The sequence below is a fragment of the Caenorhabditis remanei genome, chromosome V (assembly GCF_010183535.1).
Source record: "Caenorhabditis remanei strain PX506 chromosome V, whole genome shotgun sequence".
Lineage (NCBI taxonomy): Eukaryota > Metazoa > Nematoda > Chromadorea > Rhabditida > Rhabditidae > Caenorhabditis > Caenorhabditis remanei.
In genome coordinates, this window is record NC_071332.1 from 6,728,649 (window position 1) to 6,750,701 (window position 22,053).

At 40.8% G+C, this 22,053-nt stretch overlaps 6 protein-coding genes across 6 annotated transcripts; all 6 read left to right on the forward strand.

Moving 5' to 3' along the window:
* Positions 1-1,849, forward strand: GCK72_017775 (uncharacterized protein; the record flags this gene model as incomplete). Its single annotated transcript, XM_053732248.1, has 5 exons — positions 1-18; positions 557-682; positions 1,337-1,487; positions 1,538-1,669; positions 1,716-1,849. 5 exons carry the CDS (start codon positions 1-3, stop codon positions 1,847-1,849), a joined length of 561 nt encoding a protein of 186 aa, XP_053581161.1.
* Positions 1,850-12,057: 10,208 nt separating this feature from the next.
* On the forward strand, positions 12,058-14,192 carry GCK72_017776 (uncharacterized protein; the record flags this gene model as incomplete). The annotated part of the gene is made up of 12 exons (XM_053732249.1): positions 12,058-12,145; positions 12,197-12,306; positions 12,359-12,468; positions 12,551-12,663; positions 12,709-12,922; positions 12,975-13,084; positions 13,129-13,264; positions 13,450-13,559; positions 13,604-13,702; positions 13,750-13,864; positions 13,912-14,033; positions 14,137-14,192. The coding sequence occupies 12 exons, from the start codon at positions 12,058-12,060 to the stop codon at positions 14,190-14,192; spliced, it is 1,383 nt and encodes a 460-aa protein (XP_053581162.1).
* Positions 14,193-16,410: 2,218 nt separating this feature from the next.
* Positions 16,411-18,674, forward strand: GCK72_017777 (uncharacterized protein; the record flags this gene model as incomplete). Its single annotated transcript, XM_053732250.1, has 9 exons — positions 16,411-16,461; positions 16,514-16,699; positions 16,750-16,824; positions 16,959-17,411; positions 17,467-17,597; positions 17,644-17,765; positions 17,811-17,953; positions 18,002-18,435; positions 18,515-18,674. 9 exons carry the CDS (start codon positions 16,411-16,413, stop codon positions 18,672-18,674), a joined length of 1,755 nt encoding a protein of 584 aa, XP_053581163.1.
* Positions 18,675-18,957: 283 nt separating this feature from the next.
* GCK72_017778 (uncharacterized protein) lies at positions 18,958-20,103 on the forward strand (the record flags this gene model as incomplete). Its single annotated transcript, XM_053732251.1, has 6 exons — positions 18,958-19,026; positions 19,073-19,151; positions 19,203-19,441; positions 19,497-19,664; positions 19,726-20,021; positions 20,070-20,103. The coding sequence occupies 6 exons, from the start codon at positions 18,958-18,960 to the stop codon at positions 20,101-20,103; spliced, it is 885 nt and encodes a 294-aa protein (XP_053581164.1).
* A 75-nt stretch (positions 20,104-20,178) lies between these two features.
* Positions 20,179-21,113, forward strand: GCK72_017779 (uncharacterized protein; the record flags this gene model as incomplete). The annotated part of the gene is made up of 3 exons (XM_053732252.1): positions 20,179-20,484; positions 20,531-20,761; positions 20,808-21,113. 3 exons carry the CDS (start codon positions 20,179-20,181, stop codon positions 21,111-21,113), a joined length of 843 nt encoding a protein of 280 aa, XP_053581165.1.
* Positions 21,114-21,391: 278 nt separating this feature from the next.
* Positions 21,392-21,921, forward strand: GCK72_017780 (uncharacterized protein; the record flags this gene model as incomplete). Its single annotated transcript, XM_053732253.1, has 4 exons — positions 21,392-21,429; positions 21,490-21,583; positions 21,630-21,748; positions 21,798-21,921. The coding sequence occupies 4 exons, from the start codon at positions 21,392-21,394 to the stop codon at positions 21,919-21,921; spliced, it is 375 nt and encodes a 124-aa protein (XP_053581166.1).
* Positions 21,922-22,053: the final 132 nt, after the last annotated feature.

A 22,053-nucleotide genomic window follows, 5' to 3' on the forward strand; every position in this document is an offset into this window, starting at 1 on the left:
ATGGCAAAGTGCTCTAAAGTGAGTCGCCCACAAGTAAAAGATGGCTTAATCGCTCTGAAAGAGTTGCCCAATATATAAAAGAGGCTAGAATACTCCACGAGAGTCGCCCAAACATATTCGATCACACCTCCGATGGTCCCTGTTCACAAAAGTCGAGTAAACTGTTTCAGTCAATGCTCCCCAAATCATAAAGTAAACCCTTTTATCGGTCAATGCTTATTATCGGAAATAATTTCCGCTCATTCTAGCGAAAAATCGCCAATTTCTCTCCGTTCCGTGCGAATTCCGCTCAATATTGTCTAAAAATCCATATTCGTCGATTTAAGGCTGAGCAATAAGTTTCAAATTCCCGCGGATTACGGTAGACGAATGCAGGCGCGGTGTTCGCGGACTGAGGTGTAATGCACACATTTGGCGGCAATGACGCAATTTGCGTCGGGCCTAAAAATTTTCTCGCATTTTCACCCTTCCCACACCAAAATTTTACCTCTTTTCGCATAAATTCCCTGAAAAACATTATTTATTCCCACGTAGAATAATTAATCGTCAATTTCAGATGAGTCAAAACTCGGAAATGGCACAAACGACCACTCCACATACGCGAAACGCTCCACGTCAGACGACATCGTCAACCATGAGCCAACCAGCGTCCGCTCCTCCGTCCTACGAGGAGTCAACGAGTGTAAGTCCATTATTTCCTTGAAAAATATAAAAATTCTCGAGAAATCCTCCGTGTTTTGACGAAAAAAAACCGCATAAATTGGCCAAAAAATTGATTTTTTAAGCCAAAAAACTGGCGAAATCAGTCGTAAGTGTGACATTTCAGTCACCAAGACTAATAATAGTGCCGATATGTGAATATTAACAAGATTCAACGCCATGTCCGCTACAAATCCGTCAAAAATCGACGAAATAGTGGAAAAATGCGTGATTTCGAAAGAAAAACCTCTGAAAATTCTGAAAAATGAGCCACTACTCGTTCAGTCCGCTATATTCCTTCAATCGGAAGCCAAATGTGGCACTATCACAAAGTTCTGGCATAATTCCAGTCCAAATTGGATAGTTTTTATCGATTTTCGCACGAAATTCCGTAAAAATAGGAATATTTTCGAAAATTTTCGAAACATTTCGAAAATATAGCGACACAGAGTATCATAGCTCAAAAAGATGCTAATTTTAGCCAAATTTCGCAACAATTCATTACATTTCAATGAAAATTAAGTCGAAATCAGTCAGAATTCTACACTTTTCGCTGAAAAATCCATAAATTTCTCGAAAAATTTCAAGTTTCTCTTTCAACTCTACTGAAAATCAATTATACAGTTAATTTTTTCAGTTCACGTCTCGACCGCTCCGTGTCAATACGACACCACGCGAATTCATATCAAGTGCTCGACAAAAAGAAGCCATGTCAACCACATCGACATCATCGTCGTCAACACGTGGGCCGCTATCTTTTCTCGAACAGATCCGAGACCGTTGTGAACGTAAGTAGAGGAAATCAATAAATATCCGAAATAAACCAAAGTCGTTTTAGCGTTCACTCGTGCTATCATGGGGACTCCCCAGCTCGACGACCACTCGACAGCTGACAGCTCGACCTCAGCAGATCTCAAGGAGATCAAGAACCTCCTAAAGTCACTCATCATTGATATTGAGACACTCAAAGGTACTGTACTGAGCTGATTTCGGATATTAACAACGCATTCTTACAGAGATGAGGTCCGCTCGCCAATCGAGCCACCTTCATAACCAATGGAATCAGAGGAGAGAAGCAACCCTATTGTTGGCCAGAGATTCGTCCGCTACACGGCTCACTCTCCCGACGGTCTTCACATCCATCCATTAAATAACTCCTCTGTATAACCACACATGTGCCTGAAGGCGTAATTTATGACATGTCTCACCCCTCGCTCCGTACACATGTTCACTCTAACATCAATAACCCTGTTGATATCTTTACATAATGCAGAGTTTATACTCTATGCTATACCTATGTTACAGATTCTCTTTGTGGAACATCGCAGTTTGGGTGACATGTACTGAGAGCCGCTCACAACACACTTATCGACACCGCCAGCTAACTTATGAAAAAAAAAAAAAAAAAAACGCGAAAAGAAGCAAACCTCATTGAGGTCCCTGCCATAATAAAAGAAGGCTTGAATACCTCATTTGAGGTCGCCCACACAAAGCAAACCGATTAAGGTCCCTGCAATTCTAAAAGATGGCTAAAACACCTCATCGAGGTAGCCCAAAAAAATAATACAGCAAACCGGTTAAGGTCCCTGCAATTCCAAAAGATAGCGTGAATACCTCAATGAGGCCGCTCAAAAAAGATACATCAGATGATGCGCTCAGCATAAGACCGCTACGGCAGCAAGCCCATCTAAACTCACAGGGAGCTCAAATGAGCCATAACCCCGTTAAAAAGACACAAAGTGCACACTATAAACTGTAGATGAATACATCACTGAACTTCTGATGGGCAAGAATCCAGACACGTCCGCTAAATACAAGCAAAGTACGTCAGAGATACCTCCACAAAAGATTCCAGTATACAAAAGACGCTTCAAACTAAGGAGAATATCCTCGTTGCGCACACTCGAAAACAGAGATATCGATTATTCTAAAATCCTCTCTGCTCCAAAACAACAAAAATAATAGTCAAAGTGCAGTCAGATGACCAAAGCTCATTTTTAAGCCAAAGTCCGCTCACTTAATGACACTCATAAGACGTAAAGTCACCACAAGATCACATGCGAAAGCCAGGAAGCTTGTCCAGGAGAATTCCAGACAAAGCTCCCAACCTAGCATCACACAGGTGACACGTCGCATAATTGCGAGGTTGAGCCAGCTTGATCAGATAAGCCCTGGTCAAAGTCTGGCCACTAAGCAAAAAACTTCGCGGCTAAGTGCCCGTATACCTACATTTGTTCCTAGATTCATCTAGAATCGGAATCTTATACCCCGTTACGTACGGAAGAACCGAGAGACATCACGTATCGTGGTCGATATATCTGTTGAGGACAATGTCAGGCTCAAATGAGTTTGCCCCTCACAAGACCCGAACTAACGACTGCTCATTCCCTATACCACGAGTTTATGAAGCTAAAAGAATAAGGCTCTAAAGTGGCAGCTAGAGAAACAGCCCGCTGAAAGTTAGCTCGTGCCGGACGGCCATCTGGTACATAGCGGACCCTCAGCAGTCGGAAGTCGGTATCGATACTTCAACGTCTTCACTTTCAGTAGGCTGCTGAAAGACAAGACAATACATCTTAAAAGGACATCGATCTGTGCATTGAGACAATCATATAAGACATAACGATCCACGGTGTACCAAAAGTTCTCTCCACTCGAAACGCATAATATTCCTTAGAAATATTTCGTTACGTGGAAAACTTTATTGCCAAAAACAAATAAACGTGAAAACATAACACGTATATACAGTAACACGGTGACACGCACACAAGGTTATATAAGCTGCCAAATAGTCGCACAAATCAGTTAATGCAAAACATATTGCACCTGATCACCGCAAGTCAGCTAAAACCACTCCAGTACGTGTCCACCACCAAACTGTCACCACCACTACTGCTCCACCAGCAAGTCGGCAAGACCCGACCGCTCCTCTCAACACTCGCAACACAGCTCTCACAAGTGCAGAGCAATTCGAGTACAATTAAGAGGCAGCTATAAGCCAGAGAGTCCGCTCAATTTGTGGTTAACCCATAATGATCGGTCAACAGGTGGTCCGGCAACATGCACAACTCCGTGCATCCGACTATTTGGTGAATCAGACCACTCCAATCAGCCACCAAGCTATGGTACTCCGCATCCAAACCATGCAGGACATCCTGACAGGATCGGAGAACTACCGCTACAAGACCCACGACAGACACTCGATCAATTTACTTCGAGAATATCTGGACCGTACTTGTTCTAGCAGGGGCCGCTACACGACTAGAACCCAATCTACTAGTCCGTTTGGAGTTGCTGAAAGCAGATGCGGTCATTGGGAAAGTCGCAGGAAGAGGAGACATCTTTGTCATACTATCAGCTACGGGGTATATCGACAATCCAGCCATCCGCAACATCATGGATGAACACATGATAACCGGAGGAGCCCGAGGCGAAAAGATACGATTCGAAAACTTTTCGCCGACCGCTCACGAGCTGTTCGATAGCCCAGCTACGACAGACAAAGTCCCTCCCGGAGAATACCTACAAAGGCGGAAGAACATGGTTTCACCACCTTCATGGTCACCGACTATAAAAGTCCCACATAAACGCTCTCGCATCAGAGAACGAACCACAAAAGGCAATAAAGCTACTAATTCACGTCGAAATACGACTAATAATGTAGATACACGAGCTCTAACGCTCGAAGTCACATAGCCTAACAACATCAGGCATACATTGTCTCATTATGGTTGCCTCTACAACTTAACACAAGTTGCAATACAACCCCCCCTATATGGTTGCCTCTACAACTTCATTCTAGTTGCACTACAACCCCCCCTATATGGTTGCCTCTACAACTTCATTCTAGTTGCACTACAACCCCCCAATTACGAACAAACCAAACTACGAGTTTCGCGAGCTCATAGTTCACTAAGCATAAGTACTGCCGGCCTTACGAAGCCGTTAAGTGATTTGCTGAGCGGCTCAACATACTCGCCACCAAACGACGACGTTCTGCGAAGGAATGCTAGCCCCTTCAAAGATAACAAAGTCAATTTTCAGCAGGTACCTGTTGTTCCAGTCGTTCATAACGCCAAAGTATGTTGCCTAACCAGCAAAATCGCTCTCGTTCTACGTCTCCAGAAGACCATACGCCGAGAAAGTCCTCTCGTGGGAACTCCTCGACTCGCATGAGACACGTCTCTCCACCTCTCCAAGCAACCTCGTTGCTTCAGAGAATCGTGGGTCCGCTCAAGACCTCGATCACGAAAAAATGCAAGACCGCTGGCGAACTTATTGAAAGTTCAGATCATGCGATTGCACTCTTCGAAGATCCGCATGCGGAACATATCACCACTCACCAACAAGAACTGGTTGACGCAGAGGAGATCCTAGAAGATCTTCATAAAACATCAGCTGCTCTCCAGAACTTGGGTGAATACATCAAGACCAAATTCTCGGATCCGGAGATGCAAGCATCCCCGGAGAAAGAGAAATACATGTCGGACGTCAAGAACCATCTTGCTCAGGTACATGTGGACGACATTATTATGTTGATTAACCACAACGCCGACAAGTTGGAAATTATCTGACAACCAGCAATCCATCAATCGAAAACCTCTCACCGAATCCTGAAAATTCGACACTGTCGGATGACCGTGACCACGGAGAAGAACATCAGTCTCCAGATGAGAACTCAGCTCTCAGCGAAGACGCTGTACCGACTGATCATCGGGATAGCAACTCTTCTCAGAGCTCGACTTATCACGAAACGTCATCTGACCTTCCAAACCAACTGCCAGAGCCCATCTCGAGCAATAACGAGTCGATGCTCAAGCAGGCGGAAACTGGAAACCGTCGACTTCAGGAGGAAGTCCAACGATTGAAACTCAACAACGAAGAGAAACTCCTAGCCCAAATGGCTACGGAGAGACAACGGTTGGAGTTGGAAAAAGAAAGACTTCTCCGTCAGGAGACCCAAATGGATCTCGCCGAAGCCCGCTCTAAAAGATCCAGTGAAATACTGGCAAACAACGAGCATACCGCCAGGCACAGTGACCCGACTGCTAAATCGGTCCCAACACAGTCGAACCAAAATATCGCAAAAAATGCGAGTGTTCAGTCTGCTACGGCACCAATAGCACCAACTCCAACGAGCCAACCAAACCAATCCATTAAGGGTAATACAATCACCCAGGCAAATCCGTCTAGCCAGGAGATGCTGCTCATGAATGTCATGAACAAACTCAGCAGCATCGAAAGCACTCAAAATAAGACCAACAATGCTATTTTTGCAGAACTGGCAAAGAGTCATGCTAAGATTGAAACCCTGGTTGACAAAAAGCTAGAGCAAAGATTACAAGAGCTGATTAAGGATGAAGAGGACTCAGTTAGTCACTCTGGAGAAACTGAAGAACTCATAAGAGAATACGAGAATCAAGGAAATACGGCAGATGAGCCAAGCGGCAAGTCAAAGTCCAAATCGGACAACAGACACCGCAATCGCTCCAGATCCCGCTCCTCATCTCGTTCTCACTCTCGTCCATAGAAGTCACTCCAGTCTCCTTACAGACATCAGTCTTGATACTCTAGTAAAACACATCAAAGCCTTTGACGGCACTGGCAAACTCGACATTTTCGAGAAAACATTTGCCAATTCAGTCATGAAACATCCAAAGTTGAATGACGACATGAGATATTCCATTCTCACCACATTGGTGAAAGGGGAGGCCGCTCCATGCATCGATCAGTCCACTGACTCCAAGCTAGCTATCGAGACCACTCTGAGCAACCTCAGAAACGTTTACGGGAAATGCAATGACAAATACAATCTCCTGGACAGGCTCAAAAAGTTGCCATTCCATCAGTCCAGTACAAAACAGATGAGATTAGACATTGCTTCCCATACGGTGATACTCGGACTGCTCAGAGAAAAGGACCTGCCAGAAAATGATGAGCCCACTATTCACATCATCGTAGGAAAACTTCCACCAGCAATGCGTGCAAAGATCGCAAGTTACTTGACCAAGATGGGCAATAAAGTCACCCAAAATCAAGTACTGCAACGCATCAGGCAGTGTATCGACTACATTGAAATGGAAAATACCATTATCAGTCAGACCACTCCTGTAGCTGCTAACGAAGTACCTACCAATTATGTAGCCATCAACTACACAAAGGCTTCCCCAGCCACCACTCAAAACTCAAATGGCCAACCGCTGCCAAATGCGAACAAGCCCAAACCCTCGCCACAACTGGCATACAATCCCACCGCCTACGGCAATCAATTCTATGATACTGCCACAAAGGTGAAACTGGACGGCATCTTTGCCCCAGGGGAAAAAGGGGTAAACTTGACACTACTATCCCACTCCTTCCCATTCGAAAATGAGGAAGATAATCGATGCGGAGCCTGTGACGGCCTTCATAACCCGATCAGGTGCCCACTGTCAAGTTCGGCATTCAGACAAGCAGCGAAAGAGCGTGGGCTGTGCCCAATCTGCAACTTCAAGCATGACATCACCAAATGCAAATCCCATTACCGATGCGGATACTGCAGTGGCATGCATCACATGGGAGGATGTCCAAAGAAAGAATATTATAGAGATCTAAAAAATTACCCAAAAGAAGCCCGGCCAATCGTCAAATTTTTTCGTGCCCCCGGAGCCTCTGACTCTCAATAATGGCATTACGGCAGGCACGGGGTCAAAAGTACCGAACTCCGTGCCAACTGCTGACTTGCCAACAGCCATCTCTAATAAATACTCTCTTTCATCCGCTCCTATTCCGCTTGAAACCGCTCTTACCGCTCAAACTTCACCTGAAGCCGCTCATAGTACGCTTGTACCCGCTACAGTGGTTGACCACACCTCTCTCAAACAAACAGTCGTTACATCGGTTATCGAAGAATACGATATCGACCGCTTTGTACAATTCGTATCTCGTACGAGCCCACCTCACCATATTACAACAGCTAACGCTGCAGATATCAATAACCGCTTAACATTCATGTGTCTTGAGACACCAGACAACCAGCACATACTCGCATTGGTTGATTCTGGAGCCTCATTATCACTAATTCTCGAATTAAAAGCAAAACAACTGAGGTTGGCAGTACTAAAAGAGACACGATTGTCAATTCAAGGCTTCGATTCTCGAACCACCAACGACTCACATATCTTTGCTATTAAGCTTAAAGTCAGTAAAACGTTGAAGAAAAAACAATGGGAAACTCCCCTGATGAAAGAGTTCACCGCTTCTGAAGATCCTGTACATCAGGCAAAAGTCGCAAGATACCTCATCAGCAAGGAGCACTACAAGGACGCAGAACATCTCGGCCTGAAATTCCCATCCTCTTTGAGCCCCTACATGGACTCCGATGGTCTGTATCGTGTACAGAGACAGATTGACAGCCCGGTTCTTCCACAGGAAGCACATCGGCCAATCCTGATCCACCACGACCACCAATTAGCTAAAATGCTCGTTCTCGAAACACGTGAAATCAACGGTCACCTGCCTGGAAACTATACCAGAGCAGTGTTGCGAACCAAATATTGGACCGCTCAAGATGGAATGTTGGCGAAAAAAGTAATCGGAAAGTGTGTAGCCTGTAAAATTACAAATGGCTATCCATTCGCTTACCCCTTTACCGCTACTCTGCCTAGCTGCAGAACAACACCATCAAAACCGTTTTCCAAGGTCAGACTCGACTACTATGGAAATATTGTGTATCACCGAGACGACGGAAAAAGCTACGGAAAAGCCTATGTACTGATTTATACTTGTCTAGCTACGCGTGGAGCGCTTCTAAGGCTTGTACCAAATGCAAAGTCCGAGACATATGTCAAACTCTGAGAATGATCTTCAAAGAAGTCGGAGTACCGACAGAAATCTACTCGGACAATGCAGGTACATTCAAGCTGGGCGCTGCTATAATGAACAAGGATATTGACCACTTCGTGTACATTAATACACTAACGCAATTCTTAGCGACAACATCTATCACGTGTAGATACATCACTCCTTTAGCCCCTTGGCAAGGAGGTATCTATGAACGAATAGTCCAACTTGTCAAAAGACAAGTGCTAAAAGAATGCGGATCGCGTGTATACGAATACCACGATTTGAGTTATGTAATCTCGGGAGCTCAAGGAATGATTAATAATAGACCGCTGATCCCTCACGCCCGTAGTCCAGGAGATCTGATCGCTCTGAGACCATTCGACTTTTTCAACCCAGGCGTCATGACTGAAATTCCATCAGATTATGACGAACCTCCAAACCCCACAGGTGTCACCGAAGCCTCTGTCAGAGCTCATCTAAACAACCTGGAGGAAACTTTGGAAAGGCTATGGAAGTTATGGTCCATCGGCTATCTCACATTTCTACGAGAAGCCATGCATCAGAACCGAAGATGTTCTACACTGGCACCGGAAGTCGGACAGCTAGTCATTATTTCAGTCAACTTACTGAAAAGACATAAATGGCCGCTAGGAGTTATCACTAAGGTGAATAAATCAACAAGAGACGGAGAAATCCGATCCGCTGTTGTCAAGTGCAGAGGCACATTCTTCGAAAGACCTGTATGTCAGCTCATTCCGCTCGAACTAACATCTTTGAACCACCAATGTCATAAGGATATGAGCGAAGACATCGAGTCTAACGATACCGGTAATAACGATGGAGAAGTAACTGGTCATATAGAGAATACGAACTCAAAGACCGCTCTACCCACACCGGCTACCCTCGAATCACTTGACAACAATACGCTCCAGAGCTATTTCCTGCAAATGTCTTTCCGAACATAGCTGAAAAATCAGCACATCATCCAGCAGAGAAAGGAACTGCTGCAGATGAGCCGGAAGATCACAAGCAGAGTAATAAAACACAACTTGGAACATCCACCAATCCAGAAAATCTCATTCTGGAGGATACATATAGTCCGGAGGATGGAGTCTACCAAGACCCACAGAACACTCTGCCTGACATAGCCAGAGATTACGGTGCTGAGAATTTGCCGGAAGGCCGCTCCAGGGATTATCATCCTAGACGAGCCAAAGCAACTCACATCAACTATGTTCATACAGCCGACATTAAAATCCTGTCGCGCCCCTCCCCCCCGGAGTGTTGTCAACTGTACCATGCTTTGCATTCATTTGACAACTTGAAAGCACTTTAATGACTCCCTAAGGTTTTGCCCACAAAACTAGAGTCATTAAATGCTTTTATTATTTCCGGTTTACTATATTTCCCATTTTACCGTGTTAAATTACGTTAAAACTGCTCATAAAGCAAACCACACTCACAATAATTATATTTGAATGCCCGCGCTTTTGTGCGGGCACCCACGCAGTGAGGGGCACCCACGCAGTCGACTATATAAGGCGACCGCGCGCCCTCACTCGAGTTTTCCAATACCACTTGGTAATTATATAATTATTCACTACTTTTCGCGGTGTCCCGTGACGGTGTAAATTCCGTCCAGTGCCCGCTATTCACTGACGCTCTTCAATCCGTATAACACGGACAGAAAGGTAAGACTGAGTGTAAAAGTGTGTATATTTGCTTCCAAAAACGTCTTCCCCTCATAAGGGTTTTCGTATGTTTTTCTCCCTAAAATTCAATCAATCCCGGAACATCACTTCGGCCGCTCCATCGGACCGCCCTTTCGTATAATAATTGTTCCTTTATATTCCTTTCAATAAATTGGGATTCGTTCAAACCGTGTACTGTTATCTGCTTGCATAGCTTATCACACCGCTACCCTCACCAAACAGACATTACACTTAACTCCCCGGACATGGGTGGGCCCGCCGACGCCCGCTAGACCCACTTGTCCACATATATATTATAATTATCAATTTTTCAGGTTAGTTTATTTGGTTCCTTCTTCAACACGGTAGTTTTTGTATCCCTCCTATTACGAGTCAAAAAGAAAGATGGGTTTCTGAAAATATGTTGCACAAAAAGTTTTGGTAATGACATCGTCTGCATTGGATATCTTTTTTGGCCAATTCCAGTCACTTTTTTGTAAGGGTTTCCTCTTATTCTTCCTGTCGAACTCTTCTTTTTCCAGAAATTATTATTTTCTACCTCACATGTTCAATGCATTCATGGGTCAACTAGTTGGTTGGTTTGGATGGAGTATAGGTGAGAGACAGATCAATCGTTCAAACTAATCTCAGTAAATGTTCAGGTCCATTATCACAAGTCCTTCTGACAAGTAATCGAGTTCTTGCCGTCTTTTTTCCACATCTCTATCATAGAACATATCGGTTTGCACCGAGCAACGTGAGTGTTGCAACAAGGAATTTCATTATTTTCTGTTTTGATTTTCAGGTCGGAATTGTGATTTGTCTCATTCTATCTTTTCTCTTATTCATAGCATTTTTTCCGGAGGATTGCCATTATCTGTACAGTCTGAAAGACATCGGTTGGCTACCTGAACAGAGTTTTTGTACCTCAGTTCGGCGTTCCATATTTATAGTATCAATGATTATAATTGTAATTATTACAAGTGGTTGTGGTATTTTATTGTTTTTCAAGTTGGTCGCCGATTCGGTTAGTCATGTTCACTATTTTCTTGTTTTGCGTCATTGGTTTTATTGTTTTGAAGCTTGAGGTTTGATTCAGATAACGCGAAACTCATATTGTATTAGAGCAAACTTTCCATGGTTCTATCTATACAATAGAAAATTCTTTCACCACCCAGTTTAACTGAAACTGTAGTCTGTACTCTCTATAGATCCCTCTAATAGTTCCAGAATACAATGTCCACCATCCAATCCACAACTCGACGCTCCAAAAACAAGAAGATCTTATTTCAAACTCTCACCCAAAACATGCTAATACTACTCGACACTCTCAACACTACTGTAACCTACAAAATATTTCCAGTGTTGTTTTTTCAATTTCTCACACTATCATTTTCTATGGTTTTTCTAAGAGCTTTGGAGGGGTAAGTTCTAGCAACTTTTATATTTTAAGAAAAACTTGGATTTCAGGTTCATAATGTTCAAAATGAATGAAAGAATCAATAAGGGTGTTCGATTGTTGCTCGGATTCAAAAAAGTAGAATTGAAGAGTCTACATGGAGCACAGTCTGTAATGATATGGAATGTATCAAGCACTTCGAGGCATATGAATTGATATTAGATATTAATTTTTTGAATTAGGAACATTTTTTCTCTTTTTGTTTGTTAATGACGAATAAAATATGATATGAATGAAACTAAAAAGTAAAAAAAAAGTTATCTTCAAACCACTTTCTGCTCTCTTTTCTCCCCATTTCCGTATGAAACGAGACCACAGTCGTTATCAATTCATCATACTCAACTGATAATTTACACGGGTGTAATCTGTGTGTGTCTTGCAACAATGACGTTGAAACCATCATCTGAAACTTTTTTATTTTTTATTTTCTATACTATTTGTTGTGTTTCTTCCTCAGAAAACGTTGAGTTCCGTGAGTGGATACTGGATGGATGAATGTTTTGAAACTGTTTTCTAATTTCAGCTTGTCAGATTCTAGACCCATTACTATTTCGTATAAATTCAACAATTTATGTTCCACAAAACTCATCAGCTCCGTTCGCAATAAGTGCGAATTTCACTTGTACATATCCAGTATGATTATAATCGAGTTATGGGAATATTCTGTATTTTCCAATTTTTTCAGTTCTTCGTTCAAAAAAACGAATATCTTCGATTATCCGTGATCAATTCCTTGCTTGATAAAGATGTGATTGAGTTCGTGGATTCAGTTGGATACAGGAGGAATCTTACAGTGTAATTCGAACTTTTTTAAATTTATATAGCAGTCAAACTACTCTCAGTGTCTTTCCTTCACGATTTCTCTTTTTATTTTCAGACAAAGCATTGCTAATGACGAACTATTTGCCACTTTCGGTCATGGACATGTTCGAATCATTACGGGACCTCAAGGAAGATCTAGAGCATTACTTGTATTCCAATGGTTAGAAAGTTTGTTTTAATGTTCTTTTCATTTATATACTGAGCTTTTTTTAGTGCCTGACTCAAATTGGTCTGAAAAATTACATAAAAATGAAAGTGGTCAAAACGTGGATTGCATGGATATTCAACAGAAGGCTATCACGTTTACAGCAGTAGACGATAAGGAGAGAATTGCTTTAAACATTGCTCATTCTGGATATGTTTTTGATAGATTTGATAGCTATTTTATATTTGATGGTCCGGATACAAGTAGTCCTGTTGTTGGGAGGTTTGGCATCTGAAACCCTGAGAATCAGATGACTTTAATCTCAAAATTTCAGAATGAGCAGTCACGTTGTCGTCCCATTTATCTCCTCCAATCAATCTGTAACAGTAATTGGTCTAACTAAGCAAGTAGTCTACTCCAATGTTATCGCAAATATCCAATCTAGTATGTATTCTTTCTGAAAGTTGTTTCAGCTGATGTGTTTTCAGACATCGCTGGATACCGGAAGTACCAAGCAGCAGTGGTGATTGATCAATATGGAGGGCAGTTGGACTCGATTAATCAAACAATTGCAGTCACTTTTATTGCAAAAGATGCGAATCAACTTTATATAACAATGCTGAGGTTTATGAAGATAGGGTATTGGAATCTGAAGAAACAATTTAAATTCAAAATTCTTGGTTTTCAGTGGAGCGATACATGTGAAATGAGAATAATTAGTGGGTCACCTTCCCCAATTTCAAAACATCTTTTGACTTATACGTGAGCAAGACTTTTACAAAAAGTTGATTACCACCATTGTTTTTTAGTCCAAGTTCTGAACTCGACATGTTATTTCCTCAACAGTTCCCAACATCCCAAGTGACTGTCGAACTAACTGACTGCTCAGTTTATATGGTTCTCTCCAAAAATACTCCAGGTAACAGAATAGTTTATGATCCCTCCGAAATCTAATATTTAAAGCAAACTTCTATATGGTGGGTGACGACGAGAGAATGGGATATGTATTCACACCGAGTTTTCTTGACGGACAAGCAACACCCGACTGGAATTTTACACTGAGTGGGTGTTGGCTGAAACTGTTCTCGTGTTGAATAATGATGATTTAGGCAGTAATCAATCTTGTCATTTCTCAACTACAGTGGAGTCTGTGACAATTTACAACGAGCAAGTTCTGGCAATAACCGTATATAATGAGAAGGGATACTCTGCAATGAGCACTGTGTTAGTTGCCAGTTTTGATAACATGGAAAAAGAAAAATATGATTCAGAATAACAGGAAATGAAACGGGAGGAGCTGCTGAAGGAATCGGAACTTCAGTGAATATGAATCTCTTCGGATCGAAAGGACAGGGACAAGCGAAAATACGATATCATATTTCAAAGATCTCAGGTAAGAAAATAAGAGGTTTAGAGAGGAAAAGAGTTTAAAGAAATATGAAATGATAGATAGATAACAGACATATAAATATGATTTCTCATTTTTCTCTTTTCAGAACAAATCACCGGTGTCAGCATATTGGCTCTGCTGGCTCTATGGACTATTTGGTAGCAGATGTTTTATATTCTTCAATATTGTTTCTTCTCCTAACTGCTAAACATATATAACAATCGACCGACTTTTCCTTTCTCTCTTCCTTTTTCCGCACCGTTTTTGTCTTGTTTGCCTTTGCACCACGCTGTCAGATATATACCGTTTGTATAGTAGAGAGTGGTCAGAGAAGGAGAAAAGAATAAAACACATTTGGGCTTGTGCTTCACCACACCATTTCAAATATATATTCTGTTCCATTCAATCGATGAGAAACGTTTTCTTGAACTTTTTATGGCATTTTTTCAGAAACGTTTTTGGTTTGTGGCGCTAGGATATTATTGTTTTCAGGTGATGAATTCTAGTGGAGCCAGAGTCTGGCTGTTAGATGAAAGTTGGTTCAATTTGGAAGAATTTGAGTGAGCTCCTACAGCTTGAGTAGTTTTAAAAATTGCAATAACTACACAAATTTTTTAATTGGTTTTCGCCTCTTTTATGATCGGAACTGGAACATTGTGCTTGTGAGAGTTAACTCCATTTCGTAAGAATAATCTAGAAATAAGCAATAATTTAGAAACCTGTTTGGAAATATAACCGTTTGAAAAGGAAAACCTTTTCGAATGTTCAACCTAAATCAGAAGTAAGACAGGACCCGATTGAAAAGTGAAATCTAACTGATACAGACTGCTCCAAACTTCCAAAAAATCCACCAGATCAAAACGAAAATCAACAAAAAAATGATTCAATTGACCGTCACTTTATCGTGACAATAGTTGATCTCCCTCGCCTTTCAACCTTTTTTCTTTCTATTTTCTGACTCTCACTTCACAAATCTAGTTTCCCAAAAAGTGTGATGAAAGGGCACACACACATATAGATCTACGTATTCATTCATGCTGTGTATACTTTTAATAATTAAACCTTTTCCTCTCTCTCTCTCTCTTTTTCACTCTCTTCCTTTTCCGCTTCAAAATGTTCAGCAGTCACCTGGTTTCTCATGGTTACCAAAAAGAGAAAGAGAGGGAGACGAAGAGATTTCGGCTGCCTCGGAGGGGGCTTTTGAGCTTGTTATGCTTCTGAACCACATAATTTGGAATTCCGAATGTGTCGAACAAGTTGAACTGAAGAATGTTATGTGTAGCTTTTTACATTTTTTGATTTCTGGATTTCCCCTTTCAGAGGAGCAATCTCTAATCCAAAACTTATCCCAGAATACGATTTTCGAGTTGGTTTCAGAGTCTTTCGACAATAAGTTAGTCAGGATTCTTTCAAATAAGTTAGAATTGAAGGCTTTTACCAAATACGCTCTACCGAAATCCTGATTTCTGTTTACTACACAAATTTTACAGTTTTGATGGAGCGAAGTTGTGAAAACTGGAACTAACTACCTATAAGCAGTACAAAAAACTCCTGATCATTGTTTTTTAAATATTGAAAACATTTCCTTAGCATCAAAGCAATTTTCAGATTTTTAAACACTCCTAAATGCTGTCTACTTTTCCAAACATCACTCAATCCTATTAGCCCATAATTCCCAAGTTTTACTTTTTGCAATTTGTTTTTTTCTTTCCTTTTTTTTATTTTTCTCAACTGGCAGAAAATCCAAAATCTGGTAATCAAATTTTGGAGCCGATTTAAAATAGAATTGGAGTTGTCTTTTCTTTTCTTTTCGTCCACACAAGTCTCCTTTTCCAATCCATTGAAGGTGTTCTGAAGTGTTGCTAATGAGAATTATACTAATTAGAATCTTCTTCTTCTTCTTCTGTTCTCCATCCTCTTCCCCCGACCTTTTGCCTTCTTTACGTTTTTACGTTGCTAAGAGACACGTCTTTATTCAATATTCTTTATTTTCTCTTCTTTTTCCTCCGTCATCTTCTATCTTTGACCTTTTAGAAGCCCTAGTATGTACACACTGCTTATCATCAGAAAGGCACCAAGCCACACCTTAAAACATATTAATTGTACTGTCCCTTCACTTTCTTCTCATCAATCTTTTATTCTTTTCGTTTTAGTGAAGTGTTCCTTTTTCTTTTCCCATTAAGATTTTAGTACTGGTTTAGTTTTTTTAATCAAAGAAAAAAATGAAATGGTCATTTGCATGTTTGGTTTTTCTTTTTGGTTCACTCGTTCTAAACCCATCATTTCTCTCAAAAACCGGTCTTCTCATCCTTCTAAAACACATTTCAAATGATTCCAGAAGAAAAGAAAAGACCGTCTTACCCTGCATCAAATGTGAAAAATGTTCCCAATGCGATGCCTTCGACGACGGTCCATCGATTTCATTTTGAAGGTTTTTATTTACTTTTCTTCTTCAAACTTCACTGTACTATAGTATATTTCAGGGTGTTATTCTCACAACAATATGCCTTTTCATTGTCCATATGACCTCATCTTATCCGAAAGGAGGGATTAGTCAGAGGACACTTGACTCGATGCAAAAGCAGCAGCAGACACCTGTACTTGTGCAAAAAAGAGAGAATTTTGAAGAGGAGAATGGGGTTGTTGGAGAACAGCAGTCGAAAAAAGAAGTGAGATTTTCGATTTGTAGATAGGGAGAGTATTGAAAATTGTTTTTTAGAATCCATTCGTGAAGGCGTCGCTGAAAAATTTGGCGCCTCGAGAAGAAGTGAAGATGGATCGACCTTCTAGAGAGGTACGTTTTGAAGATTTGGAGCTCAGGCTTTAGGATTCAGAGTTTAGAATAATTAGTTCCGAATTCTGAATTCTGGATTCTAAATTTGCAAATCTGGGAATCACAAACCCCCAATTGCATTTTTTTTAATTCAGGGAGAATTCTACAAGAACGTTGTGATCCATTTCGATCTGAAAGGAGCTCCACCAAAAGTAGACTACTTCCTGGAAATGCTGAGACTCATTTCGAAAGGAGGAGCCACTGGAATTCTTCTCGAATGGGAGGATATGTTCCCATGGACCGGAACACTTGAACAGTTCAAAAATACGGATGCATATTCTGAGGCTGACGTGGATATTATACTCAACGAAGCAAAAACTCTGAAATTAGATGTAATCCCTTTGGTTCAAACATTCGGACATTTGGAGTGGATTCTGAAATACGAAGAGATGAGAAAATACAGGGAAAACGATGCGTACCCTCAAGTTTTGTGTCTTGGAAACGAGGAAGGAGTTGAATTTGTGAAGGAGATGATCAGGCAGGTGGCGAAAAAACATGCGAAATATGGAATACCATTCTTCCACATTGGAGCAGATGAAGCTTTTGAGGTGAGATCTTTTATTCTGTGTTTGATTTTCGAGACTAAAATCTATCATTTTCCAGTTCGGAGTCTGTCGAGAATCTCTTGATTGGATAAATAAGAACGGAAAGTCTGGTGGAAAACAGCTATTGGCTCTGGCTCATTTGAAGGCAATCGCTGAGTTTGCTAAACAAGAAGCAGGGGATTCTACTCAGTTAGTTTCTCATTTCTAGCTTCATAATTCAATAAAATTATTTTAGAATCCTCGCGTGGCACGATATGCTCAAAGATTTCGACTCTCGTCTCATCAAAAATCTGGAATTGGGTCAAATCATTCAACCAGTTGTTTGGGATTACTCGGAGAACATTATCACGTTGAATGGTAAGTTTTGAAATGATAATCCTCATAGTTGATGTAAAATTTCAGATTATATTTTCTCAACTCTGGCTGAAAATTTCCCTACTATGTGGGCATCTTCTGCTTATAAAGGAGCTAATTATCCATCTGCTTCTACTTCAGAAGTCAGACATTATGAGACAAATAATAGAAATTGGATTAAGACAAAACAAGTGAGATTAAATTTTGCAATATTTGAAAATCTGAAAGAATATTTTTAGGCTCAAGAAAGGAAATTCAAGAGTGGATTCCAAGGAATCATTATAACTGGATGGCAACGTTATGATCATTTGGCTGGACTATGTGAGACACTTCCAATCGGAACTGCTTCTATGATGCTCCAGATGCAAATTGCATTGAATGCACCTGGATCTGATCTGGAAACTACTAGAAGACAAGCTGGAAAACTCCTCGGATGTCAGACATTCAATGTGGATGGAGTGAAGACTGTGAGCAATCAATGCACCTATAAAGGATTCCAAACATATGTGATTTATCAAAGCGAAGTGCCAAATCTGTTCAGTAGAATCGACGGAGAGTTAGGAAAAAATCATCACTTGATGGGATGGGCTAATCGATACAACAGAAAATATAATATTTCTCAAAACTGGTATCACAAAGAGATGCTTCCATTTGTTCAATCTCTTGTTGCACAGTACGATCGGGTGGAAATGATCTCAGGTATTGAATATTGTTGTTATCAATATAAATTAAATAATTTTAACAAATTTCAGAGCTTCAATGAAAGATCTGTTCTTTGAGAACACCATTGATGAATTTATTTATGAAAATCTCGGAGAAATGTCCGAAAAACTTCATGGTTCTCTGGATGAAATTCAACGACTTGATAAACTTCGTGCCTGGCCGAAAAGACACTTCCCTATTAGAAAATAACCGTTTTATCTTGTTTTGTGAAAACTTTTGAACCGGGTAACTGAAGATAAATATGCCACGGACTATGTTCGGGTTGATTTTTATTGTTTTTTCTCTTTTTTCTATGAAAATAACTGATAAATTATTGTCTCTTTTTCTCTCGCAAATTTCAGATGCAATGTCCGCAATTTACCGCCTCGATTTTTACAGACAATGTCGACTACCGTAGTCCGAACGCAACGTGTCGACGTCGACGCGCAATGATTTTTTCCCAATAAATATCTATTTATTCTTTCGATTGAAAATGCTCCCTTCGCGGGTCGAAAGCGACGATGGATATGTTCCAGCAGGACTTTTGAATTGTCCAGATAATGTGATCGTTCGAGATTTAGTTTTAAAAACATAGAATATCTTTTCAGACTCTCGAGAGTAGCACGATAAAAGGCAATGAGATTCACGAATTTTACAATCTCAACAAAACGGATTCTCCTGTTATTGGTTTGTTTTTATCAGCTATTTCTTATTTTCGATAAACAATTCTCATTTCAGAGAAATCTCCAAGAGAACCGGGAATTTTTGTTGATCTGTCAGCGAAAAATAAAAAAGAAGCAACATCTCGAGCCGTTTCAACTTCAACTCCTTCTAGCGCTCCAAAACGTCCGGCTCGTTCAGTTCCACGAGTGCTCACTATTCAACCGGGATCTCATCTACCTCTTCTGCCTTCTGACAATCAAAGACCGCTTCTGCCTCCTCGATCGTTCCATCCACGAGGAGTTCTTCCACCACCTGTGAGTTTTTTTGAAGTGCAAAGAAATCTGACAGTGAGTTTATTTCATATTTCAGTTGCGCCAAACAATGTATCGTCCGATTGCTTTTCCACCAATGTATCAGTACGGAGGGCGACAAATGATTCCTTCTCAACGACCGATGCCGTTTCATCCGCCCGGACGTATTCCGATGAAGCCACAGCCAGTTACAATTGCTCAACAACAAGCCATGATGAATCCGAATGTGTGTTTCATTCATAAAACAATTATAGCGACTTCAAAATGCAAACAATTCGGAATTTCAGATGTATGGTCAGCCTTACAACACGCCCATTCCTCAAATGAGATATCCATCAATGGTGGTTGTTCAACAGCCAGGCCCGTATTATCCACCGGTTCAAGCTCTAGCAAGGCCTCTACCACAAACACCTGTGGAACCGATAATGCCACCACCGGAACTAAAACCAAAAGTTACACCGGAAACTAGAAAGAAGTTACGAGAAGAAGCAACTGCGAAGTTGAAAGCTGAAAGAGATGCCAGAAGAGCGTTAGCTAGAGCTAAAAAGCTTGCTGACAAAGCGCGAACAATGGCTGTAAAGAAGTTTGACTTTCAACAATATACTATTTCACGAGTTTCCCAAATTTTCAGAAAGAAAGAATCTGCTGTTGAGGAAGGAAATTGAGGAAATTCGGAAACTTTTCGGTAAGTGAGACTCATCGAATAAAACTAGTTCAACTTTAGTTATTTTCAGAAAGATATGTTCGTCATTCGTTTGAAAGATTTGGATTCATTCAGTCGCAGCAATGAAATCTGGAGAATCGACAACCATGTTCTAATTCAAAAGTTCTGTGGTGTTCCTTCTCTCAAAGCGCCGGCAAGACAGTTTCAATCGACGAACAGAATGTCCGGATACGATTCTCGCGCCACGTGGCGTCTTTTTATAATCAATCCGGACAGCGTAGAAATTGAAAAATATGGAGGAGAAGTCACCATACACAATTTTCCGAATATCACTACTCTTCGTGACGCTAAAAAACTAGCTGAAATGAAAGATGAAGCTTTCGTGAGTTGAATGTGAAAGATTCTTTGAAATAATTATGAAGTTTCAGAAAGAAATTGAGAAAAGCGAGTTCGAAGAAAAGCTTCACAAATATGAGCAAAAACAACAAACCAAAATGGAGGAGAAAGCGAAAAAACGACTCGAAAGGAAACAAAAGAAGTTGAAGCAAAAGTTGTTGAAGAATAGCACCGACTCGAAAAGTTCCATCAAAGCAACCGATGATTCCCATACGTGGAGAGGTGCGAATGATATTTCGGAATCTTCTCTCAATATTGTTAAGGTTGACATCTTTTTTCCATAACATTTCCTATCTCAACATATTTCAGAACGATGAATACGTATGCCAGGATGTGTTGAATGGCATCTTAGACGCAGTGGATGATGACGAACACGACGAAGACGATAGTTTCATCTCAAGTGATGGAGATATCAGTGCTAGTGACGATGTGGGAGATGAAGAGGAAGACTATACGGACGACGATCGCGATGATGACGATGCAGGAAGTTTGATTTCAATGGCTCACTCTACTGATGAAGAAGAGGAAGTAGAACTTGTAAGCAATGATGGAATCTACCAACTGTATGGTGAAGACGAGATACCGATAGTTGCAATGGAGATTGTCATCGATTAATTTTTTTGTTTTTAGAACCGTTTTCCATTAATTTCTTGTATTATTAGTAGTTCCTGTATTCGCATCCCTTTTGGTTGTCACACTCGTATGTAATTTTAATGAGACAATATCTAATTTCACGTGTACTTCAAACGTAGATTCTTATTAATAAACGTGAGATTCAAAAAGCTGATAAGAATAAATGAAAAATTCTAATCTTAAATTCGGTATTTCTACTCACCAATCTACTAGCATTCGGCAGCTGCTCCTCAGCACCAACTAACTCCTACTAACCAATAATGTGCGTAACAAGACCAAGTTTGAGAACAGCTCGGAGGTATTTCAAGAGCATATCGTAGTTTAGAGATAAACGGAGAATTTCTTGGTGATATTCCAGGTCAAGACATATACCAACTGACCCAAATGAAGAAAGTCCTCCTGATTACTGGAGCAAGTTAGCACATTCTAACTTCAGATCAACTGTCTTCGAGGTTCGGACACGAGAATGAAGAAGTTTAGATAATAAATAAATTTCAGAATCGTGTCCACGTGTGGGTGCTTCCATTAAGTCTCTCGCAATCAAAATATGGCGGTAGAAAGATGCCATCATCTGCTTGCACTTTGATTACGGTTCAGATTGCTCACGATTTCATGACGTTCGAATTCTCGAGATATTTCAAACCAAGAATAGCATCTGATTTTCAGACAAAACATCCGTCTTCCATCAACTTTTCCTCAAATTTCACAAAACCTTCCAGCAGCTGTTCTCGACGTTCTTATCAATGCAATCGTCGATGGAAATGATACTCATGAGAAGCAATGGCGATGAGAAGACGTGGTTTCTCTGGAATTCTGAAGAAGAGACAACTCGAAGAGGTGACCCTCGGTGACTGTGGATCCGTATTTCAATTCTTGAAAAACCACAAAGAGATACATTCACAGTACCCGAGGCGATTCAAGT